The sequence below is a fragment of the Polyodon spathula genome, chromosome 3 (genome assembly GCF_017654505.1).
Source record: "Polyodon spathula isolate WHYD16114869_AA chromosome 3, ASM1765450v1, whole genome shotgun sequence".
NCBI lineage: Eukaryota > Metazoa > Chordata > Actinopteri > Acipenseriformes > Polyodontidae > Polyodon > Polyodon spathula.
The window spans coordinates 47563791-47586624 of record NC_054536.1 but is presented as its reverse complement, the minus strand read 5'-3'; the positions used below and the strand labels follow the sequence as shown (position 1 = coordinate 47586624).

The 22834-nt window shown below is 39.4% G+C and overlaps 1 protein-coding gene across 4 annotated transcripts in view; it reads left to right on the top strand.

Annotated features, from left to right (window-relative positions):
* The window catches only part of ptpn2b (protein tyrosine phosphatase non-receptor type 2b), a 129094-nt gene that overhangs the window by 78463 nt on the left and 27797 nt on the right, over positions 1 to 22834 (top strand). For all 4 annotated transcript variants that reach the window (XM_041245334.1, XM_041245333.1, XM_041245332.1 and 1 more), the window contains one exon: positions 450 to 611. In XM_041245334.1, coding sequence (XP_041101268.1) covers positions 450 to 611 — 162 coding nt within the window. The remainder of the gene's footprint in view (positions 1 to 449; positions 612 to 22834) is intronic.

The following is a 22834-nucleotide window of genomic DNA, read 5'->3' as shown; positions in this document are numbered from 1 at the left end:
AAAATGATTGCAGTTATTATTTGTTTTCTTTTGTCCTTTCCCTCGCTGTCTCCCCATACACACCCTTCTCTGTCACGTTTGCTTTCTCCAATTCTCCTGGTCTTTTCCATGCACCCCCTTTATATCCCCTTGCTTCCTCTGCCATTTAATCAGACCCCTGCCCCCCACGTCCCCCACTGACCATCATATTGCATCATTTCCATGACTAAACTGTTAGAGAGAACCATCAATCAACTGTTACCTCCCAAATCTCTTTTAAAACAAAAAAATACTCCAACACGGCTGATGATGGGGAAAAAAAAAAAAAATTGCAAACCATTCAGGCAATTTTTTAAAATTAATTATGCTTCAGTACACGCCACTGTAAATTGATAAGGTAGTGTTTTATATGAAATATGACAAGATTCTAATCAAATTAAGTGGCAAATAATGTATATTTGTTTTTACAGATGGACAAGAGGAAAGATCCTTCCTTTGTGAACATAAAGAAGGTATTACTTGATATGAGAAAATACAGAATGGGACTTATCCAGACACCAGATCAACTTAGATTCTCATACATGGCAGTAACAGAAGGCGCAAAGTACATAATGGGAGATTCCTCTGTACAGGTAGTACTTTTTTTTTTATATATAGATTTTTTTTTTTTTTTAAATCTAAATTACAAAATTGAGTAAATACGTAGGGTTTAATGTAATCCAATTTTATTTGTCCTTATATATGCCCATAATAATAATAATTTATTTATTGATTTATTTATTTAACAATTTCATATTTGTCTGCAAGTGTGATTTTTAACATAATTCATAAAATATTGTGGATTAATATACTACGAGGGCTTATAATTGGCAAGAAAAATGTAGTTTTTGATGTCACCGAGGCAGCAAAGAGTAGGATGTAATGTTGCTTAGGATTAATTAATATATAAAGCTAATAAATAAAACCTAGACTTCAGCTTTATCCTTTGTGCTTGCAGGTTCAGTACCAACTATATAAGAATACAATATGATAGTCAGCTAATCTAGTACTTCTGTTTTGCAACAGTTCGCACATTTTAGCAAACTTGTTCTCAGCCAATAGAAGATCAGTGCAGTAGAAATATAAAACGTGGTCTCAATATTGCCAGTATGAGTTGTTGCTGTCATAAACAGTGCTAAATGTATTAACAGAGGGAAGCAAATCAAAGCTGTGAATGTAAAATATATAGGTACAGTGGCTCTCAAAAGTATTCACCCCCCTTGGACTTTTTCACATTTTATTGTGTTACAACATGGAATCAAAATGGGTTTAATTAGGAGTTTTTGCCACTCATCAACACAAAAAAAATCCATCATGTCAACATGAAAAATAAAATCTACAAATTGTTCTAAATTAATTACAAATACAAAACATAAAATAATTAATTACATAAGTATTCACTCCCTTGAGTCAGTATTTGGTAGAGGCACCTTTGGCAACAATTACAGCCATGAGTCTATTTGGATAAGTCTCTACCAGCTTTGCACATCTGGACACTGCAATTTTTGCCCAGTCGTCTTTGCAAAATTGCTCAAGCTCCGTCAAGTTGGATGGGGACCTTTTTGGTGAACAGCAATTTTCAACTCTTTCCACATATTCTCAATTGGATTGAGGTCTGGGCTTTGACTGGGCCACTCCAGAACATTGACCTTTTTGTTTTTAAGCCACTCTAGTGTGGCTTTGGCTGTATGTTTGGGGTCATTGTCCTGCTGGAAGATGAATCTTCTCCCAAGTCCCAGGTCTCTTGCAGACTTCAGCAGGTTTTCCTCCAGGATTTCTCTGTAATTTGCTGCATCCATTTTGCCCTCTATCTTCACAAGTTTTCCAGGCCCTGACACAGAGAAGCATCCCCATAGCATGACGCTGCCACCACCATGCTTCACGGTAGGGATGGTGTTCTCAGGATGATGTGCGTTGTTAGGCTTGCGCTTAGCGTTGAGGCCAAAAAGCTCTATTTTGGTCTCATCTTCTTCCACTTGGTCTCATCGTCTCCCACATGCCTTCTGGCAAACTCTAGCTGAGATTTGATGAGTTTTGAGATTTGAAGGCCAGTTTTGTGAAGCACCCGGGCTATTGTTGCAGTATGCAGTGTCTCCCAGCTCAGCTGTAGAAGACTATAACTCCTGTAGAGTTGCCATAGGCCTCTTGGTGGCCTCCCTGACTAGTGCTCTTCTCTCCCAGATACTCAGTTTTTGAGGACGGCCTGTTCTAGACAGAGTCGCAGCTGTGCCATATTCTCTCCATTTCTTAATAATGGATTTTACTGTGCTCCGGGGGATATTCAATTCCTTGGAAATGTTCTTATATCCTACCCCTGCTGGTGCTTTTGAAGAACCTTATTCCTGATTTGCTTTGAATTCATGATGCAGTTTTTGTTAGGAAATCATGTGAAACACCTTAATTGCACACAGGTGGACTCCATTCAACTAATTATGTGACTTCTAAAGACAATTGGTTGCACCAGAGCTTATTTAGGTGTGTCATAGCAAAGAGGGTGAATACTTATGCAATCAATTATTTTCTGTTTTATATTTGTAATTAATTTAGAACAATTTGTAGATTTTATTTTTCACTTAATGTACTTTTTTTGTGTTGATCAGTGGCAAAAACTCCTAATTAAATCCATTTTGATTCCATGTTGTAACACAATAAAATGTTGAAAAGTCCAAGGGGGGGGAATACTTTTGAGAGCCACTGTATGTTCGATATCCCTGTAAGTACAGTACCGAATTAAATGCCAATAATTATTCCAATAATTGTTATTCACATTACAGAAGCCTGTGCCAACATGGATGTACACTGTAGCCTACCATAGCCTATACATGTATGATTTTGCCGTATTTTATTATATTTAGTTGTCTTACTGTGGTGTGGAATGATAACACATCACATTGTTTGTTTAATTTCTGATCATGTATCATGTATAGCATATTGGCATACAGGGATGGAAATAAAACTGCTATTCACAGCAGTTTCAAACATTCCAGGTTTTACTACGTGTTTGATTAGCCACAGTGTATAGGTAACAAGCTCAGGTGTGTTCTTTTAAACTCATAGTACAACCTGAATATGGCTTCTGATATTGCTGTGTTCAGTGTATGCATTGTAAAGGCAGCTGGTTTTCTTAACACACATCTAAAGTCAAGTCAGTGTCATTTTGGCATGTTTATTAGAAGGGTCCAAGCCTTTCTAATCAATTGTTTTATTACACGTTACAAACTTGGATTTTTATTTCTGACTGAGACTTGGCTCAGTGTGAATGATAATATCTCCTTGATTTGAAGCTTCTCCTTTATATTATAGCTTTTTTCAGACTTCATTTGAGTCTTTGTTTAATATTAATCAGCCAACTGCCTGTTCTTATTGTAATCCTCTGTCGCCCACCTAAACCTAGCCAGTCCTTTCTATCAGAATTTGCCAAATACCTCTGTTTTATCTATGAATTGATAGGATTCTTCTACTTTGAGTCTTTAATTCAGCATGTTTTAAGGCCCAGACATAATCGTGGGCACACTTTAGAGCTTGTAATTTTTCGAGGTCTAGTTGTTAAAAATCTCATCCATAATAGATCTTAATATCTCTGATCACTTTTGTATTTTATTTGAGGCTCTGCTACCTGTTTCTAAGAAGAGCAGGGCTCACACTATTACAAGTCGTGCAATGAATCCATCAACTGTAAAAAGGTTTTCTGAAACAACAAGGTTAGCTCTATCAACTCCTTCTATCTACTGATGAGGTAGTTGCCAGAAAATACCACCGCTGTACAACTACTCTCGATACTGCCGCCTCAGTTAAGACTAGATTAGTTTCACCTAAACGAAATGCTCCTTGGATTAACAGTACCATGCGTCAAATGAAAAGAGACTGTTATGAGGTGGAACGTAAACGGAGGGCTACAGAATTACATATCTACTATATTATTATGAAAGAACACTTATCGATGTGCAATGAAGCTGTAAGATCAGCAAGATGTGCCGCCTTCTCCAATCTCATCGAGGTAAATAAAAATAACTCCAGGGTGCTTTTTTCAACTATAGACACATTTATTAATCCTTCATTTTCACCAGTTAGAAGTGTTATCTAGTAAGTGTGAATAATTTCTCAGTTACTTTCAAAATAAAATAGACTGAGGGAACACATTCCAGTCTATGGTTCTGATTTAAATATTTCAGACAGACTGGGGAAACCAGTGATTTGAATCATTTTCTTTAATTACTTAGGGCTCCTGATTGTCCATTCTTGGGAATGGCAAATTCCGTTTTTCAAAATGACCAATTCCATTTTTACCAATTTATTAAGAATTGACAAGAGATTAACAAATAAAATTTGTACATAAAAAAATCTATTGAATTATTTTTTATATTTTAAGTCCCTGAGAGAGATTTTTCCTGTAAACTACTTTCTTAAATCTGTCCACAAGTAACACTATACTGTAAGTCAGTCAACAAATAAAGGTGTTTTGAAACAACAGCGTATTGCTGGCATTACAATATACAGACTAGTCGAAAACTGGATTATTATTACAAAAATAAAACATTTTCATAATCACAAATTAAATACAATGTTCAGGACACTTCCCCTATCTGTAGTTTCATCATGCAACAACGCAGACTGGTTTATGCTGTACTTGCTGTAAAACTGCTTGCATGTGTTGCTCGTATACCCTGGACAGATAGAGTTGCCTTAGTTATAGCGGGGCTCTTAAAATATTATTTTTTTAATTTAATGGGGGCAGACTGGAAAAAAGTTAGGAGTAAGCGGGCCGGAGTAATTTATTCTGCACATTAAGCAATAATAACTGTTATAACTTACACATTTTACCATATAAATAGTGCTTAATAATAGAACAGTGTGAGAAGTTAACGGCGTGTCATTACAAACATTTTAAAATGTATGTGTGTGCCAGAATGCGCATAGCGGTGGTGTAAAAACACGAGACGCCAGTCCAGTTTCTGTGCCTGGGGTTTTTATTTCCTTCCCCAGGTCAGGGAAAGCACACTCAACAAAATACTAATAACAATAATAATAATAAACAATAAGGAAGCCGGGATGCACAGCGATGTGTAACACGACCATATAAAGTGTAACGGGGTTGCAGTCCCAAACAATAAATCAACAAACGAAAAACACTCAGTCTTCCCCTTGTAGTCCACGTCACAGAAACAACGCGCTCCCGTGACCACAGCACTTCTGGGTAGTCGCACTTCTCCGGAGCGTCCCGTTAGTGCTCTAGGATATAAAAGGAGAAGGGTTAGCAGGATCACAATAAAAACGACCCGTTCTTTCTTTCTTTCTTTTTTCTTTTTCTTTCTCTCTCGCTCTCTGTCTCTGTACCTTGCCAGAAGGAACAGAACCGTGGGCCACGCCCCCATTTGTCTTCTCCGTCCCGTCCCGATTGGTCAGCGAGGGCAACCACCGTCAACCAATCCCTGATTGCCACCGCGCTTCCCGACCGGGTCGATGACGTTGCGCACCGCGGCTCCGCCCCCTTTCCAGGTGGCCAACTTACACCTTTCCCGAGTACGTACTACAATTAAGGAGTTAGTGACAAATTAGAAATAAGAAGATTCAAAACTAAAGGTGTCACCTCAACCACCGTATCGTTTCCTTGTGTTGAGCGGGTGACGGAGTAACGGATTTCCGATAATATAAATAAATACATAAATGAAGTTTTTTTTTTTAATGGGGGATGGGGGGTGTTGACGATCGTTTTTTTTTTTTTTTTTTTTTTTGAGGTGCTTTTCAACTCCAAAATTATTCCACAGAGTAGAATTCTCACAAAATAGCTAGTTGCTTTTTTAAACAACTCGACTCACACAGGCAGCGGCGCAAGAGACAGACAGTCCATCACAATAACGCCCTAAATCTAATCCAAATGAACATAAAATTATGTTTTATACACGCGTCATTGCTTGGCTTCTGGATTGTAGTTTTCAAAGCAATCCATTATTTTTTATAGGAGAATAACAGCGGTAAAAGACAGTGTTTTTTTTTTTTTTTTTTTTTTTTTTTTTTGTAAATATAAATATGCAGTTGCAAAGCAGAACTTAATTCCAAAAATGCCAGTTCTGTTCCCAATGATTAATTCCACGATTCTGTCCGTGATTCCGCGATCGTGAAAAATCAGTAGCCCTAATTACAGTACAGTATCTAAATGATTGCATCGCATTCCAACAAGGTTTCTGAAGGATGTCCTTGGTTATCTATGTAATGATATTATTGTGATTTATAGATAGTTCACTGGAAACTGGAATAGTTCCAGCTTCTTTTAAAACTGCCATGGTTAAAACACTTCTTAAAAAAAATAAAACTCAGACAGCTCAGTTTTGAGTAATTTTAGACCTATTTCAAATCTTCCTTTTTAGCTAGGTTAAAAAACTGAAATACCTTGCTTGCATTTATTTAGCTAAATAAAAAACTGAAATATCTTGCTTGCATAAGTATTCAACCCCTGTGCTGTGGAAGCTCCCAGTTTGCACCGACTGTTGAAGGATCATTGGTAAGGCTGTGAATCTGAAGGAAAATGAAGACCAAAGAGCATTTTACAGAAATGCATAGATTAGGGAAAGGATACAAAATAATATCAAAGTGTTTGGATATCTCAGTGAGCACAGTTGGATCAATAATCAGGAAGTGGAAGCTGCATCACACCACCCAGGCACTGCCAAGAAAAGGCCGTCCCTCAAAACTCAGTGCTCAAACAAGAAGGAGACTTGTGAGAGAAGCCACAGAGAGGCCAACAATCACTTTGAAGGAGCTACAGAGTTCAGTGGCTGGGAGTGGAGTAATGGTGCACCAGTCAACCATATGAAGAGCGCTGCATAATACTGGCCTGTACGGGAGGATGGCAAGAAAGAAGCAGTTACTCAAAATGTACCACTTGAAAGCATGTCTGGAGTTTGCCAGAAAGCATGAGAGTGACCCAGTTGTGATGTGGGAAAAGGTTTTGTGGTCAGATGAGACCAAGATAGAGCTTTTTGGCCAAAACTCAAAGCGCTATGTGTGGCGCAAACCTAACACTGCCCATGCCTCGAGACACACCATCCCTACAGTGAAGTATGGTGGTGGCAGCATCATGCTGTGGGGATGCTTCTCATCAGCAGGGACTGGGCATCTTGTTACAATTGAAGGAAGAATGGATGGAGCAAAATACAGGAAAATACTGCAAGAGACTCTGCTTCAGTCTGCTAAAAAACTGAAGCTTGGGAGGAAATTCACCTTTCAGCAGGACAATGATCCCAAGCACAAGGCCAAAGCAACACTGGAGTGGCTCAAGAACAAAAAGGTGAATGTCCTACAGTGGCCCAGTCAAAGTCCTGATCTCAATCCCATTGAGTATCTGTGGCATTATTTGAAAATTGCGGTCCACAAGCATTGTCCAACCAACCTCAACAACTTTGAGTAAATCTGCCAAGAAGAATGAGCCAAAATCACTCCGACACTGTGTGCAAAGCTGGTACATACTTGCCCCAAAAGACTTAAAGCTGTTATTGCAGCGAAAGGTGGCTCTACCAAATATTAATATGTGGGGGTTGAATACTTATGCAAGCAAGATATTTCAGTTTTTTATTTTTCTTAAAAATATTTCCCAACATAAAACCAATGTCACATTACAATAATTTTGAGTTTACCTGTTTTAAAAAAAAAAAAAAAAATCGAACAGAATGAAATTTCAATGTACCATTTGTAATTCAGTAATATGAGAGAATTGGTCAGGGGTCTGAATACTTTTACAAGGCACTGTACACACACACACACACACACATATATAGTACCAGTCAAAAGTTTGAGTACACCAGCTTGAAACCAGGTTTTTCATGATTATCTATGCTTTTAACTGTATAAACTTGTCTATAAACACTTAATATTTAATTATATGATATGTGTACTTTATGTAAGCTGATAATCATAAGTGAATTGCATTACAAAAAATAATTTTTAAATGAAAATGTAAATCTTTTCAATTTCAATGAAATGTTCACCCCAAGCAAGGGGATTTCATTCTGAAGCCCAAGTCAGTTAAAAGTCTGAAATGTGTATAACACGGTGTTAGAACACTGGCCTAAGTATAAAAGTGTCTTTGTTAGATGTTCTCAGAGTTAACTAGCATGTTACCTAATTAACATTTTGTCACCAATTATTGTTAACAGGCAAGGGTCCATGATTACTATAAATATAGGTAGCATAGGCACAAGTTTGTCATTCCGGAATGTAAGGGAGCAGAAAGTGACAAAATACGTTCAGTTAAGCAAAGAAAAAAGACAGTCTGTAATTACTTTAAGAAATAAAGATCAATCTTCAAGACAAATCGCAAGAACTTTGCAAGTGTCTGTAACTGCTGTGGCCAAGACCATCAAATGATTTGAAGAAACTGGCACTCATGAGGACCGAACAAGGTCAGGCAGGCCAAGGGTGACCTCAGAATCAGAGAACAAGTTCATTCGAGTCACAAGTCTCGAAACCGGCGATTAACTGCCCCTGAAATACAAGCTCAGCTAAATGCTACTAGAAGTACAGATGTTTCAACATCAGCTGTTCAGAGGAGATTGTGTGAAGCTGGCCTAACTGGAAGAATTGCTGCAAAGAAACCATTGTTAAGAGTGCAGAATAAGAGGAGGAGACTTGCCTGGGCCAAAAAACACAGAAACTGGACATTTGAGGAGTGGAAGTCGATCTTATGGACCGAGGAGTCAAAATTTGAAATATCTGGGTCCAACCACCGAGTATTTGTAAGACGCAGAGAGGGTGAGCGCATGAGTTCTGCATGTGTGGTTCCCACTGTCAAGCATGGAGGAGGCAGTGTCATGGTCTGGGGTTGCTTTGCTGGTGACAGAGTTGGTGATCTTTCCCAAGTCCATGGCAAGCTCAACCAGCATGGCTGTCATAGCATACTTCAGAGGCATGCCATTCCATCAAGATTACGGCTAGTTGGGCAGTTCTTCATTCTTCAGCAAGATAATGACCCAAAACACACCTCAAAGTTGTGCAAGAACTATCTGGCGAAGAAGGAAAGTGAAGGACAACTCAATCTAATGACCTGGCCTGCCCAGTCTCCAGAACTCAATCCCATAGAACTTGTATGGGACAAACTGGACAGAAGAGTCAAAGCAAAGCTACCCACAAGTGCTACATCTCTGGGAAATGCTGCAGAAGAGCTGGGAAGACATGTCGGTTGTTGCACCATGGAAAGACGCAACTTACACTTACACTCAGACGTGTGCTTGCAAGAAAAGTGGAAAACCTGTTTGTCACTGTTGTTCCATAGTTAAGGAATATGGAACATAAATGTTTTTTCCACTTATCGCAAGTAAAACTGGACATGTCCCACATTTTATATTTTAAAACCTACATACCATATGAAAATCTGTCTGTGGGAAACTGAAGTCCTACAAAAGATTATTGTAAAATTGTGGAACTTTTTTTTTCTAAAGACCTTGAAGTAAAAAGATTGAATATCTCAAAACTTTTTGGAATACACATTACTGTTCTTTGTCTGAACAATTTATTTATTTAACACAGCTTGTTATTCTACGTTCCTGTTAGACGCTCGCCATGTCGCCACAAGCGAAACGTTTTCCCTTGTGGCTCAACTATTTAGTTTGCCATGGTGGCGCAAGAAAATGTACTTGCTGGTAGATGAATCAATACACTGTTTTAGTTTGATTTCTTTTTGCCCAATAAAAGCTCTTCGGCTTGATCATGTAACATCGGACTTGTTTGGTGGGAGGACAGAGGCTGTATAGAAACAATCAGCGGACGGCGCTGCTTGTAAAAAAAAAAAAAAAAAAAAAACCCACGTGGCATCCAAACAGAATTTTTTTATTAAACAAACTGTACAGACCAAATACCAGAATCATGTTGGTCAGGGAGGCATTCATATTAACATACACTAACAGCACTGTCTACTGGCACAATTTTGCTTTACCGTTCTGAAGTGGAAAGAATACCGTGTCAGTCACAATAATGTAAAGGATAATGCAGTACATGAATATCTCTGCAAACCTATTCAGAATTTAGGAAATCTGTAACGTTTTTTCACGTGGGACTAAGTTTGATATTTATTAAATGGGAATCAGAGTTATAGTGCAAGTTAAATATAATATTTATGTAAGAACACAAGAAAGTTTACAAAGTAGAGGAGGCCATTCAGCCCATCTTGCTCCTTTGGTTGTTAGTAGCTTATTGATCCCAGAATCTCATCAAGCAGCTTCTTGAAGGATCCCAGGGTGTCAGCTTCAACAACATTACTGGGGAGTTGGTTCTAGACCCTCACAATCCTCTGTGTAAAAAAGTGCCGCCTATTTTCTGTTCTGAATGCCCCTTTATCTAATCTCCATTTGTGACCCCTGTTTCTTTTTTCAGGTCGAAAAAGTCCCTTGAGTCAACACTGTCAATACCTTTTAGAATTGCGAATGCTTGAATCAGATCGCCGCATAGTCGTCTTTGTTCAAGACTGAATAGATTAAATTCTTTAAGCCTGTCTGCATATGACATGCCTATTAAACCCAGAATAATTCTGCTCATTCTTTGCACTCTTTCTAGAGCAGCAATATCCGGCAAGACCCGGTCACAGGAAATATTTGCAGTTTTCTTTTCAAGGAACCGCTTATGAGTTTTGTGTTCTGCCATTAGGCCTTTCTCTAGCGCCTTGCACCTTTTCGAAGTGCATGGATGCTATCCTGGCCACTCCTGAGGCTGCAAGGCATCAGAGTCCTCAACTGCCTGGCTCATACGGGCCTCCAATGCAAGCAGTAGCGCACATGGAACTGGTGACCGCTCAACTCGACAAGCTCGGTCTGATGGTGGAATTGTCAAAAAGCCAACTGATACCATCCCAGACTACCATTTACCTGGGAACCTGCTGAACTCAAGCAGCATGATCACCACTCTGTCAGAAGTCAGAATCCAGAGGCTCCACACGTGCCTGATGCTGTTTCAGCCTGGTGTGTCACGGGAGGTTGTCACATTCTGGGGCTGCACATCCTAGAGCTGCAGGCAGAGTTTCTTCCATGAGGTGCAAGGGAGACATGTGTTGATCAGGACAGACAACACAACGTTGTGGCTTACATCAACCACGAGGGTGGCCTGCGCTTGCCCCATCTCTATCAGGTAGCCTACAAAATGTTGTTGTGGACTCACAAGCACCTGCTCTCCCTGAGAGCTATACATTTGCCAGGAGCAAAAAACCACACCGCAGACCTATCAAGGGGAGTTGCACGCGGCTGAGAGTGGAGGGGACAGGTTCAGGAGAGCAGAGGTCGACCTCTTTGCCTCCCTGGAATCTGCTCATTGTCCCCTCTGGTTCTCCATTCTGGGGAACAGGGATCCGTTGGGAGTCGACGCCCTTGCACACAAATGGCCGGGGACTCTTCTTTATGCCTTTCCAGGATTGCTTCATATGTGCCTGGAAAATATCAGACAGGAACGAGCCAGGGTGCTTTTAGTGGCCCCATACTGGCCCAGGAGAACGGTCCTCCAAGTTGGTGTAGCTATTGCACCATGAGCCTTGGCAATTGCCCAAGTGCCGCGACCTGCTCATCCAGGCGCACAGGATGTTGTGGCACCCCAACCCATCGAGCCTACAGCTCTGGGTCTGATCGCTGAAGGCCTCTGGTTCAGCCAGTTAGGCTTGTCAGAGAGTCATATCGACTCTCTAGAATGCGAGAGCTGTTTCGGTGCACTCTCAGTATGGATATGTGGGGCGTGTTCCAAACTTGGTGTTTGGCACGTCAGTTTGATCCAACTACTTGCCCCATGCCAGTCATTCTGCAGTTTTTACAGGACCTCTTTGATGAGGGTGTGACAGGGTTGGCTGAGTGGCGACGTCAGGCCAGAATGCAGGAAGAATAACAGATGCAGTACTGCAGGGCAAAAGACGCGGCGGTGCCGTTTATTTTGAACACAAAAAGAAAATATTTTTAACAAAAAAACACTGCTCACAGAGCCAAATAAAAAGTGAACAAAAACAAATCTCAAATACAAAACAAAGCTATCAGGCTGGGCAGTAGCCTTCACTGATCGTACTTAAGTTATTTGTATCTTTATTTTTACACTCCTCTCTCTCTCGTTCACTCCTCCAAACACCCACACAGAGCTCCGAATGCAGAAATTTTTTTTGCAGGTGACAATCATTTAAACAATTAATTAAATCGGGAGATGGTCACCTTCTGCGCAAGGTGCCAAACAAAACCTACAGCTTCTCGCCAACATATATCAAATTAAACAATAACTAAACACTGAAGGACGGCACCTTGTTCGGCCTGTATAATAATACATAAATCATAAAACACAAATACAAAATAACACAAATGAGACACGGGTGGACGGGGAGACCCCTTTCTAAAAATTTATGGCAGGACTTTGCTCTGCCCCCTTTTCATGTGCAGGGCTCCTCGCCCTGTCACAGAGGGTAATTCCCCCCCCCCCCCCCCCAGATGCCTATCAATCATCCATGTCAATCGGTTGGTGGAATTGGAGGCCTTTCCAGTCGGATGCATACGCTTTGCCGAGTTAGGGCATTAGTGTATTACCTTGACAGGGCAAAAAGTTGGCGGCATCCAAGCAACTGTATGCTTTGGAGCTAAGAACCAAGGTCAAGCCCTCTCAAAACGGAGGCTGTCCAGTTGGGTCGTGGAGACCAGTCAAGATCACTTACGAGCAAACCAACTTGCCCCCCCCCCAGAGAAGGTCACAGGTCATTCCACCAGGGGTCTTGTTGCCTCTTGGGCATTGTTTCATGGTGCCATTTGCGATGCAGCGGTGTGGGCCAAGCCCCACACTTTCACAAGGTTTTATAGGCTTAATGTCCTAGATCCTCAGGCTGAAGAAAATGTATGGCACTGAGCGCAGTTTTGTCTCCTGTGGGAGGAGACTGGTGTGCTGACATTGCGGGTGTAAGACGCAGCTCTTTATTATTATTATTATTATTATTATTATTTGTTTATTTGGCAGATGCCTTTATACAAGACAGCTTGCAGAGACTAGCTTGGTAGAAGTGTTCAGTTGAATCTGTTTATTTATTAATTGCATTTTATATAGTGCTTTTTATACAAAAGTATTGCTGTACAGTACATAACAGAAAAAAGAACAAACCACAATACATTTGTATGGCATGTCACACGTACAACTGCCACAGTCAGACCATGTAAATGACAGTATACACATAATATAAAAACAGCAATTTTAAATTTACATTAAAACCCACTAAGATAAGAAAGCCATTTTATAAAAGTGTGTTTTTAGTCCTGACTTGAAAACTGTAACGGCCACAGCTTCACTGACAAACGAAGGCAGAGCATTCCATAATTTAGGAGCTTACAAGAAAAAGCCCTACCTCCCGTGTTAACCCATTGTGTAATGGATACATTTCTATTTCAGGGAACCAGGGTTATGGAAGTAACCTAACTCTTTCTGTGTTTTTTCAATAATAACACCATAAACATTCATTATTTCCATTATAGTAAACATCCTGCCATTGTAGCTTAAATTGGGTACAGTGCATAAACTGTGTCTGTACAATATGGAATGTAATTAGAGTTATTGTTGCTGTGAAAAATACAGATTTGTATGAAACAACAGTTCCTCCAATACTAGTACAGGGCTCTCCAAAAATGTTTCCCCATAAAGGCTCCTAAAAAAACTGGTCCCTGAGGAAATTTTGTGAATCCCAATAAAGTATAAAGTCTTAATGTTGTGGTACACAAATCCTTATTTTTTCCTTTAAATCATTAAACTTTTTACAATATTGACAATAATAAGAAACAAACACTAAAAGCCACACACTTGCTTTCTGTCTAAAAGAATGAAGAACAAAATGGCATAGCAATAGAATCCACGAAAGCAAAATTCCAACTTACTATTCAATATTGCAAACTATGCATGCTCTGCTCTCAATTCCAGAAGATGCTAAGCTCTAGAAAACTGCATCAACATAATTAGTATCAAACATGTAGAGGGGAGTTCTTTTTTAAAAATTTAGTACAATCGACTAGTAATACAGAAATTTAAATTACTACATTCCTTTTTTTTCTCTCTCTCTAATATCTAGCTACTGGGATTTGGAAAAAAAATACAGGTGCATCAGAACTACCATTAATTCTGCCAAGAATTAAAAAGCCACTAGTTGACCCTTAAACTTTGCAGTATTGCTACAGTACAGCTAAATGTATAATTTCATGAGACTGAACAGAATTGGACAATCTGATTTGGTGAAACCGTTGCACCTTCCTGCCGTGTTCTGGTTTTAGGTCAAACAGCCCGGTCTGCTCGAGGAGCAGTTCCACACAGTGAAAGATGGTGGCGCCCCGCAGATACAACTGATTCTCTGTATTCTGTATACTGGGCAAATACAATAACATAGCCTCAATGATTTACAATAGTCTGTACCGTATAGTGAGATTTCTTTTATATATATTTGACTCATGATAATGTTATTAAGGTTATAGTTTATTACTGTCAGAATTTTATTACATACTCTTTTTATTGATATAGATGCTCTGAGCACACTTTTCAGGGGAGACGTTCAGGGAGGACAGAGATGTTTTAAACTCCTGTAGTGGTTTTGTTCGTGCACTGGGCGGGCTATATGTCCAGACAACTTTTCAAGAAAATCAAACATACTCATGTAATTTGAAGTTTTACAAATCAGAGCAGTCTTAGTATTCTTTCAGTTTATTAAATGCTTTAAAATTGGATTGGTTGGTTGTGCAGACCATAAATCCCAAGTAAAAAGCAGTCTGGGCGATCCAGTGCTTTACAGGTTTAACATCATTAGTATTTCAATACCGTAATACAAATATGGTTATTATATATTTAGCAATCAGGCTATGCATGCATAATGCTACAAATGGCCACCGCTAAATTCTAGGACATTCAAAAAATATACAGTACTGTGCAGAAGTTTTAGACAGGTGTGAAAAAATGCTGTAAAGTAAGAATGCTTTCAAAAATAGACATGTTCATAGATTATATTTATCAATTAACTAAATGCAAAGTGAGTGAACAGAAGAAAAATCTAAATCAAATCCATATTTGGTGTGACCACCCTTTGCCTTCAAAACAGCATCAATTCTTCTAGGTACACTTGCACAAAGTCAGGGATTTTGTAGGCATATAATCAGGTGTATGATTAAACAATTATACCAAACAGGTGCTAATGATTATCAATTCAATATGTACGTTGAAACACAATCATTAACTGAAACAGAAACAGCTGTGTAGGAGGAATAAAACTGGGTGAGGAACACCCAAACTCAGCTAACAAGGTGAGGTTGCTGAAGACAGTTTACTGTCAAATGTAATACATCATGGCAAAACTGAGCACAGCAACAAGACAGGGGTTTCCAGATGTGTTGTCCAAGCTCTTTTGAAGAAGCACAAAGAAACGGGCAACGTTGAGGACCGTAGACGCAGTGGTCGGCCAAGGAAACTTACTGCAGCAGATGAAAGACACATCATGCTTACTTCCCTTCGCAATCGGAAGATGTCCAGCAATGCCATCAGCTCAGAATTGGCAGAAAACAGTGGCACCCTGATACAACCATCTGCTGTCTGGAGAAGTCTGGTCAGAAGTGGTCTTCATGGAAGACTTGCGGCCAAAAAGCCATACTTCCGACATGGAAACTAGGCCAAGTGACTCAACTATACACGAAAACACGGGTGCTCTGGACTGATGAGTCAAAATTTGAAATATTTGGCTGTAGCAGAAGGCAGTTTGTTTGCCGAAGGGCTGGAGAGCGGTACACGAATAGTGTCTGCAGGCAACAGTGAAGCATGGTGGAGGTTCCTTGCAAGTTTGGGGCTGCATTTCTGCAAATGGAGTTGGGGATTTGGTCACAATTAATGGTCTCCTCAATGCTGAGAAGTACAGGCAGATACTTATCCATCATGCAATACCATCAGGGAGGCATCTGATTGGCCCCAGATTTAATTTATTCTGCAGCATGACAACGACCCCAAACATACACCAAAAGTCATTGAGAACTTTATTCAGAGTAAAGAAGAACAGGGAGTCCTGGAAGTGATGGTATGGCCCCCACAGAGCCCTGATCTCAACATCATCGAGTCTGTCTGGGATTACATGAAGAAAGAGAAGCAACTGAGGCTGCCTAAATCCCCAGAAGAACTGTGGTTAGTTCTCCAAGATGTTTGGGACAACCTACCTGCAGAGTTCCTTCAAAAACTGTGTGCAAGTGTACCTAGAAGAATTGATGCTGTTTTGAAGGCAAAGAAAGAAAGGGTGGTCACACCAAATATGCATTTGATGTAGATTGTTCTTCTGTTCACTCACTTTGCATTTTGTTAATTGATAAGTAAAAACTATTAACATGTCTATTTTTGAAAGCATTCTTTACAGCATTTTTTCACACCTGCCTAAAACTTTTGCACAGTACTGTATATATGACTAAAGACTAAAACATAATTTACAAAACTTACCCTATAGCAATGCTTCAATATAAAAGAGATATTAAGTTAGAAAATATGCTTACCTTCCAGTATAAGTGTAGTGTAGGATATATTGAAAAATAAGAACTGTCTTCAAAAGGCAGAGCATTCTGAATATGACCAAATAGCAATCAGTTTTTTAGAGATCCTCACAGCATGGATCACACAACTTGTAGTTTGCAAGTAGCGCATTAATTGACTGGGGTTTTACCTTGGTTTTTATAGGATTTTCCCTCCATTGAATACATCAAGAGTCCCAATTGACAGTTGCCAACTTTGATGATATTAATGATATTTTCTAGAAGGATCCGGTCAACTCTGTTTTCAAAATTAACTCAATGTGAGCTCATGGTTCACAATCTTCCAGCCCTCCTTTCACTAAAAGTAGGTGAACTGGAGTTCTTAGGGTCCTTGCTACCAAATACAGTACAAGTAATTAAAAAATGCCAAGAGAGAAATAGAAATGAACATTGCTAAGGGGGCTAAACCAAATTCCAAAATGTATTTTCCAACACTCAAAGAGGAGGTTAAATGTCTATGAGATACAAATGGCAAAATCATAGATGAAGAAAAAAAAATAGCAAATATATTAAATGATTACTTTTCACAAGTTTTTACAAAGGAGGATACGGACAACATGCCCCACATGTCATCCAGTTCCTATCCAGTTTTAAATAACTTTAGCATAACCAAAGCAGAAGTGTTAAAGGGACTAGGAGCTCTTAAAATAAACAAATTCCCTGGGCCGGATGAGATCCTCCCAGTAGTACTCAAAGAAATGAAAGAAGTTATTTACAAACCGCTAACCAAGATCATGCAACAGTTTCTTGACACAGGGGTGGTAACGACAGACTGGAAAATTGCAAAGTAATACCGATCCACAAAAAGGGAAACAAAACTGAACCAGGTAACTACAGACCAGTAAGCCTGACTTCTATTATATGCAAACTTATGGAAACTATAATAAGATTCAAAATGGAAAATTACCTATATGGTAACAGTGTCCTGGGAGACAGTCATCATGGTTTTAGGAAAGGGAGATCGTGTCTAGCTAACTTGCTTGATTTTTTTGAGGATGCAACATTGATAATGTTTAATTACAAAGCATATGACATGGTTTATTTAGATTTCCAGAAAACTTTTGACAAAGTCCAGCATAAAAGATTAATTCTCAAACTGAACGCAGTAGGGATTCAAGGAAACACATGTACATGGATTAGGGAGTGGTTAACATGTAGAAAACAGAAAGTACTGATTACAGGGGAACCCTCAAAATGGAGTGTGGTAACCAGTAGAGTACCACAGGGATCAGTATTAGGTTCTCTGCTATTCCTAATCTACATTAATGATTTAGATTCTGATATAGTAAGCAAACTTGTTAAATTTGCAGATGACATAAAAATAGGAGGAGTGGCAAACACTATTGCAGCAGCAAAGGTCATTCAAAATGATCTAGACAAGATTCAGAACTGGGCAGACACATGGCAAATGGCATTTAATAGAGAAAATTGTAAGGTACTGCACGCAGGAAATAAAAATGTGCATTATAAATATAATATGGGAGATACTGAAAAAGACCTAGGAGTTTTTGTTGACTCAGAAATGTCTTCATCTAGACAAGCTATAAATTAAAGGCCAACAAGATGCTCGGATACATTGTGAAAAATGTAGAATTTAAATCAAGGGAAGTAATGCTATAACTGTACAATGCATTAGTAAGACCTCATCTTTAATATTGTGTTCAGTTCTGGTCATCTCGCTATAAAAAAGATATTGCTGCTCTAGAAAGAGTGCAAAGAAGAGCGACCAGAATTATTCCGGGTTTAAAAGGCATGTCATATGCAGACAGGCTAAAAGAATTGAATCTGTTCAGTCTTGAACAAAGATGACTATGTGGCGACCTAATTCAAGCATTCAAAATTCTAAAAGGTATTGACAATGTCGACCCAAGGGACTTTTTCAACCTGAAAAAAGAAACAGGTCACAAATGGAGATTAGACAAAGGGGCATTCAGAACAGAAAATAGGACGCACTTTTTTACACAATCGTGAGGGTCTGGAATCAACTCCCCAGTAATGTTGTTGAAGCTGACACCCTGAGATCCTTCAAGAAGCTGCTTGATGAGATTCTGGGATCAATAAGCTACTAACAACCAAACGAGCAAGATGGGCTCAATGGCCTCCTCTCATTTGTAAACTTTATGTTCTTATGTTCTAAGTTTATGTGTATTTATGATGTTTTTAATATGTAACACCAGATCTATTTAATTCCATGAACCTGTTGCATATTATGTTAACTTTTCAGTGTGTTGTCAGTGGGTCAGTTTAACTTCATATACAAATGTGTGTTAACAAAGTGTAGAACAAAAATACTGTAGGGGTGTGGCAGGAAATGGCGTTGCGGTGACGTCAGACCAGAAGAAGGAAGCACACACAGGTCAGGTATCTGCAGTTTACAGGTGTGGTGTGCACAAACAAATAAATGTTTAAACAGAAAACACTGCTCACAGAGCGAAAGTAAATAATTAAAAAAAATTAATCTCTAACGCAAAATAAACGCTAAGATCAGGCTGAGTGATCGCCTTCACTGATCCTTAGTTCTTTATAAATTAATCAGTCCTCTCGCTCCTCCTCTAAACACCCCACCTCGAGTGCAGAGAGCTGCAGGCTTTTTATACAGGTGACCATATCCCGATTAGCAACAAATTAATCACTTAATTCGGGAGATGGCCACCGCCTGCACAAGGTTTTAAATCAACGCGGGTGGGCTTCCCATCCACGTTGCAAAAAAACCCCACACAAAAACAAAACCGCACAGTTACGCCATCATTTATAACAAATACAATAAACAAATCATAATACATAAATAACACAGGGGCGGAGGGGGAGACCCCGTTCTAAAAATAAATGAACAAAACACATTTAAACAGGGCTTTCCTACCGCCCTGCTACAAGGGGTTTATTACAAGCCTTTGAATAAGCATACAGTGGTCAGTTCCGTTATTTCCATTTAAATTTAAGCTATAATGAAACGTTAAATATAATAGCCTTATATTAATTTGTACCATGTTTGGACCAAGGTTGACCTCTGTTTCTAAAAATTCGCCTGCACAAGCAAGTTTCAGACACCCTGTTTACTTGCCAAGGCTAGTGTTTCAATTAATATGAAACTCCACTGTTTCACTTTTCCAAATTTACCACATGATGTCGGACACCTGGATCGGTATCTTTTCAGATAATACAAAACAGCGTACATCCTAATTTTTATAACTAAGCTCCTCATTATTTTCTTATATAATGAGATACATACACTCCAGTCTTAAAACACCTTCCATTGGTTACACTATGTAACACAATTTTTGTTCCTGGGTAGTAAGTGTTAGTTCCTAATTCCTTATGCCTCAGAAGTATAGAAAATGGCTATTATTCCCCACAAACTTTGCTTTTGTGACCAGGACAGTGATATTTCAAAATATCACTATTTCCAATGGGAAAACGGGCAAATGTGTGTCTTTTCGTTCACATAAAGTCAGATAAAGACAACATATGAATCCAAATTAACATGTATTTATACTAAAGTAATACAAAGATGACTACAAAAGATTTAGAAGTGAGTAGTTTTTCGAGATTTACAATTAAACTGTAAATTCTGCTCCTGAAAGACAAACTACGAGCGAGTGGAAGCTCTGCTCCTACACCAAAAAAAAAGAAAATAAAAGAATAATACTAGTGGGAAAACCTTGGGCAGACCCCATACACATATAGGAAGCAGGCTGAGGGAGTGAGCGTAGGACAGAGACTGGCTGTGCGGATAGCAACGGTGGGGGTAACGCTGCCGAGTGCAGCACCTTTATATTTTGTAGTTTTATTACTGTGTTTTATTTTCCCTTTTTTGATTATTCTTTTAAGCACCTGCGAGTGTGCCCGCACTTTTTCTTCCTGCATTGGTATTCCCGTGGTCCTGTCTATCACCATGGACAACAGTGCCCTCTGGGGGCTAAAATAAATCATTGAACGGAGATTGCATTTTAAAACTGAGCACCTTTGCAGTGTTTCAAGTACATTTTTCTGTCTCCTGTATGTCAAGTGAATTACCGACCACCCTTCCACAGGTGTATGTCTAGTTACTTCAGTATCCTAGAAATTGTAATATTATTTTACTCCATTGATAAATCTTTTAAGTTTTGAATGGAAGGTCCAGTTATATACAGACTGGCATTAGTATACCAGAATGCCATAGTGCAGTGGTCTTCAAAGTGGTGCCCGAGGGCAAATTTGTGCCTGCGAAACCAGGCCATTGTGCCCGCAGCAGCTTTTCTTAGATTATGGGTTGTGAACACATTTCTGGTGGGTCGTAGCGTGGGAAAATAAAGAAAGCTTTAAACACGTCTTCCAACAAAAGCGCCACAGCAGTTTGTTGACAGCGCTGCTCTCTTATACCATGCTTGTAACTACGCAACATTTTTTTTCCTGACTAGCTTCTGCGATACGATCAACCAATTGAACATCTGCATTATCTCTGCGGTAGCCCAATCATAAGTTAGCTGGGTGTGACATAAACTGTGTCTGTTTCAGGTGTAGGTACTGACAGCAAGTTTAACCAGTAGAGAGTCAAATATCTGCCAAGTTTTACGCATCTGTCCAGTCATAAGCAAGCAGAGCCCGTTCACGGTATTGTGCATGAAAATTGAAGGCGAGTGAGTAGCCAAAGGGAAAGTGAAAGATCTGACAGCTGTCCAATCATTCGTGAGCAGAGGCGGGGTGTTAATATGCCTGGTAAGCACTGAATTTTGCTGACTGTTATTGAGAAATAATACATTTCAATATTTAGAATTTAATTTTCCATCTCTGTTTTCTTTATTTCACCAGACAAGGGAAACACAGTAGTATATTTAGTTACGAATCTACTTTCTCTGAATAATTGTACTGGAGAGGAGCAATCTTTAAATAAAGTAGTGTTGACAAATTTGTCAAATTGAAACAAAGCGAGACACTATCTACACTTTTTTATATTAGTTTATTCATGGTAATCTGTGTAAACATGCTATTTAAAAATATTTGCATTACATATTTTATATAAATTACTTAAAGAATAAGCTCAGCATGCACAATTACTACTTGAGACTTGGCCTTATTAGAGTAAGAGTGAGCCAAGAATATACCCACTAAAACACTTAAAAAATATATATATATATATACCCACACACACAGTATTGTGCAAAAGTTTTAGGGAGGTGTGAAAAAATGCTGTAAAGAATGCTTTCAAAAATAGACATGTTAATAGTTTATATTTATCAATTAACAAAATGCAAAGTGAGTGAACAGAAGAACAATCTATATCAAATCAATATTTGGTATGACCACCCTTTGCCTTCAAAACAGCATCAATTCTTCTAGGTACACTTGCACACAGTTTTTGAAGGAACTCGGCAGGTAGGTTGGCCCAAACATCTTGGAGAACTAACCACAGTTCTTCTGGGGATTTAGGCAGCCTCAGTTGCTTCTCTCTCACCATGTAATCCCAGACAGACTTGATGATGTTGAGATCAGGGCTCTGTGGGGGCCATACCATCACTTCCAGGACTCCTTGTTCTTCTTTACGCTGAAGATTGTTCTTAATGACTTTTGCTGTAAGTTTGGGGTTGTTGTCATGTTGCAGAATAAATTTGGAGCCAATCAGATGCCTCCCTGATGGTATTGCATAATGGATAAGTATCTGCCTGTACTTCTCAGCATTGAGGAGACCATTAATTGTGACCAAATCCCCAACTCCATTTGCAGAAATGCAGCCCCAAACTTGCAAGGAACCTCCACCATGCTTCACTGTTGCCTGCAGACACTCATTCGTGTACCGCTCTCCAGCCCTTCGGAGAACAAACTGCCTTCTGCTACAGCCAAATATTTCAAATTTTGACTCATCAGTCCAGAGCACCTGCTGCCATTTTCTGCACCCCAGTTCCTGTGTTTTCGTGCATAGTTGAGTCGCTTGGCCTTGTTTCCACGTCGGAGGTATGGCTTTTTGGCCGCAAGTCTTCCATGAAGACTTCTCTGGACAGTAGATGGATGTACCTGGGTCCCACTGTTCTGCCAATTCTGAGCTGATGGCATTGCTGGACATCTTCCGATTGCGAAGGGAAGTAAGCATAATGTGTCTTTCATCTGCTACAGTAAGTTTCCTTGGCCGACCACTGCGTCTACGGTCTTCGACGTTGCCCGTTTCTTTGTGCTTCTTCAAAAGAGCTTGGACAACACATCTGGAAACCCCTGTCTTGTTGCTGTGCTCAGTTTTGCCATGATGTATTACATTTGACAGTAAACTGTCTTCAGCAACCTCACCTTGTTAGCTGAGTTTGGCTGTTCCTCACCCAGTTTCA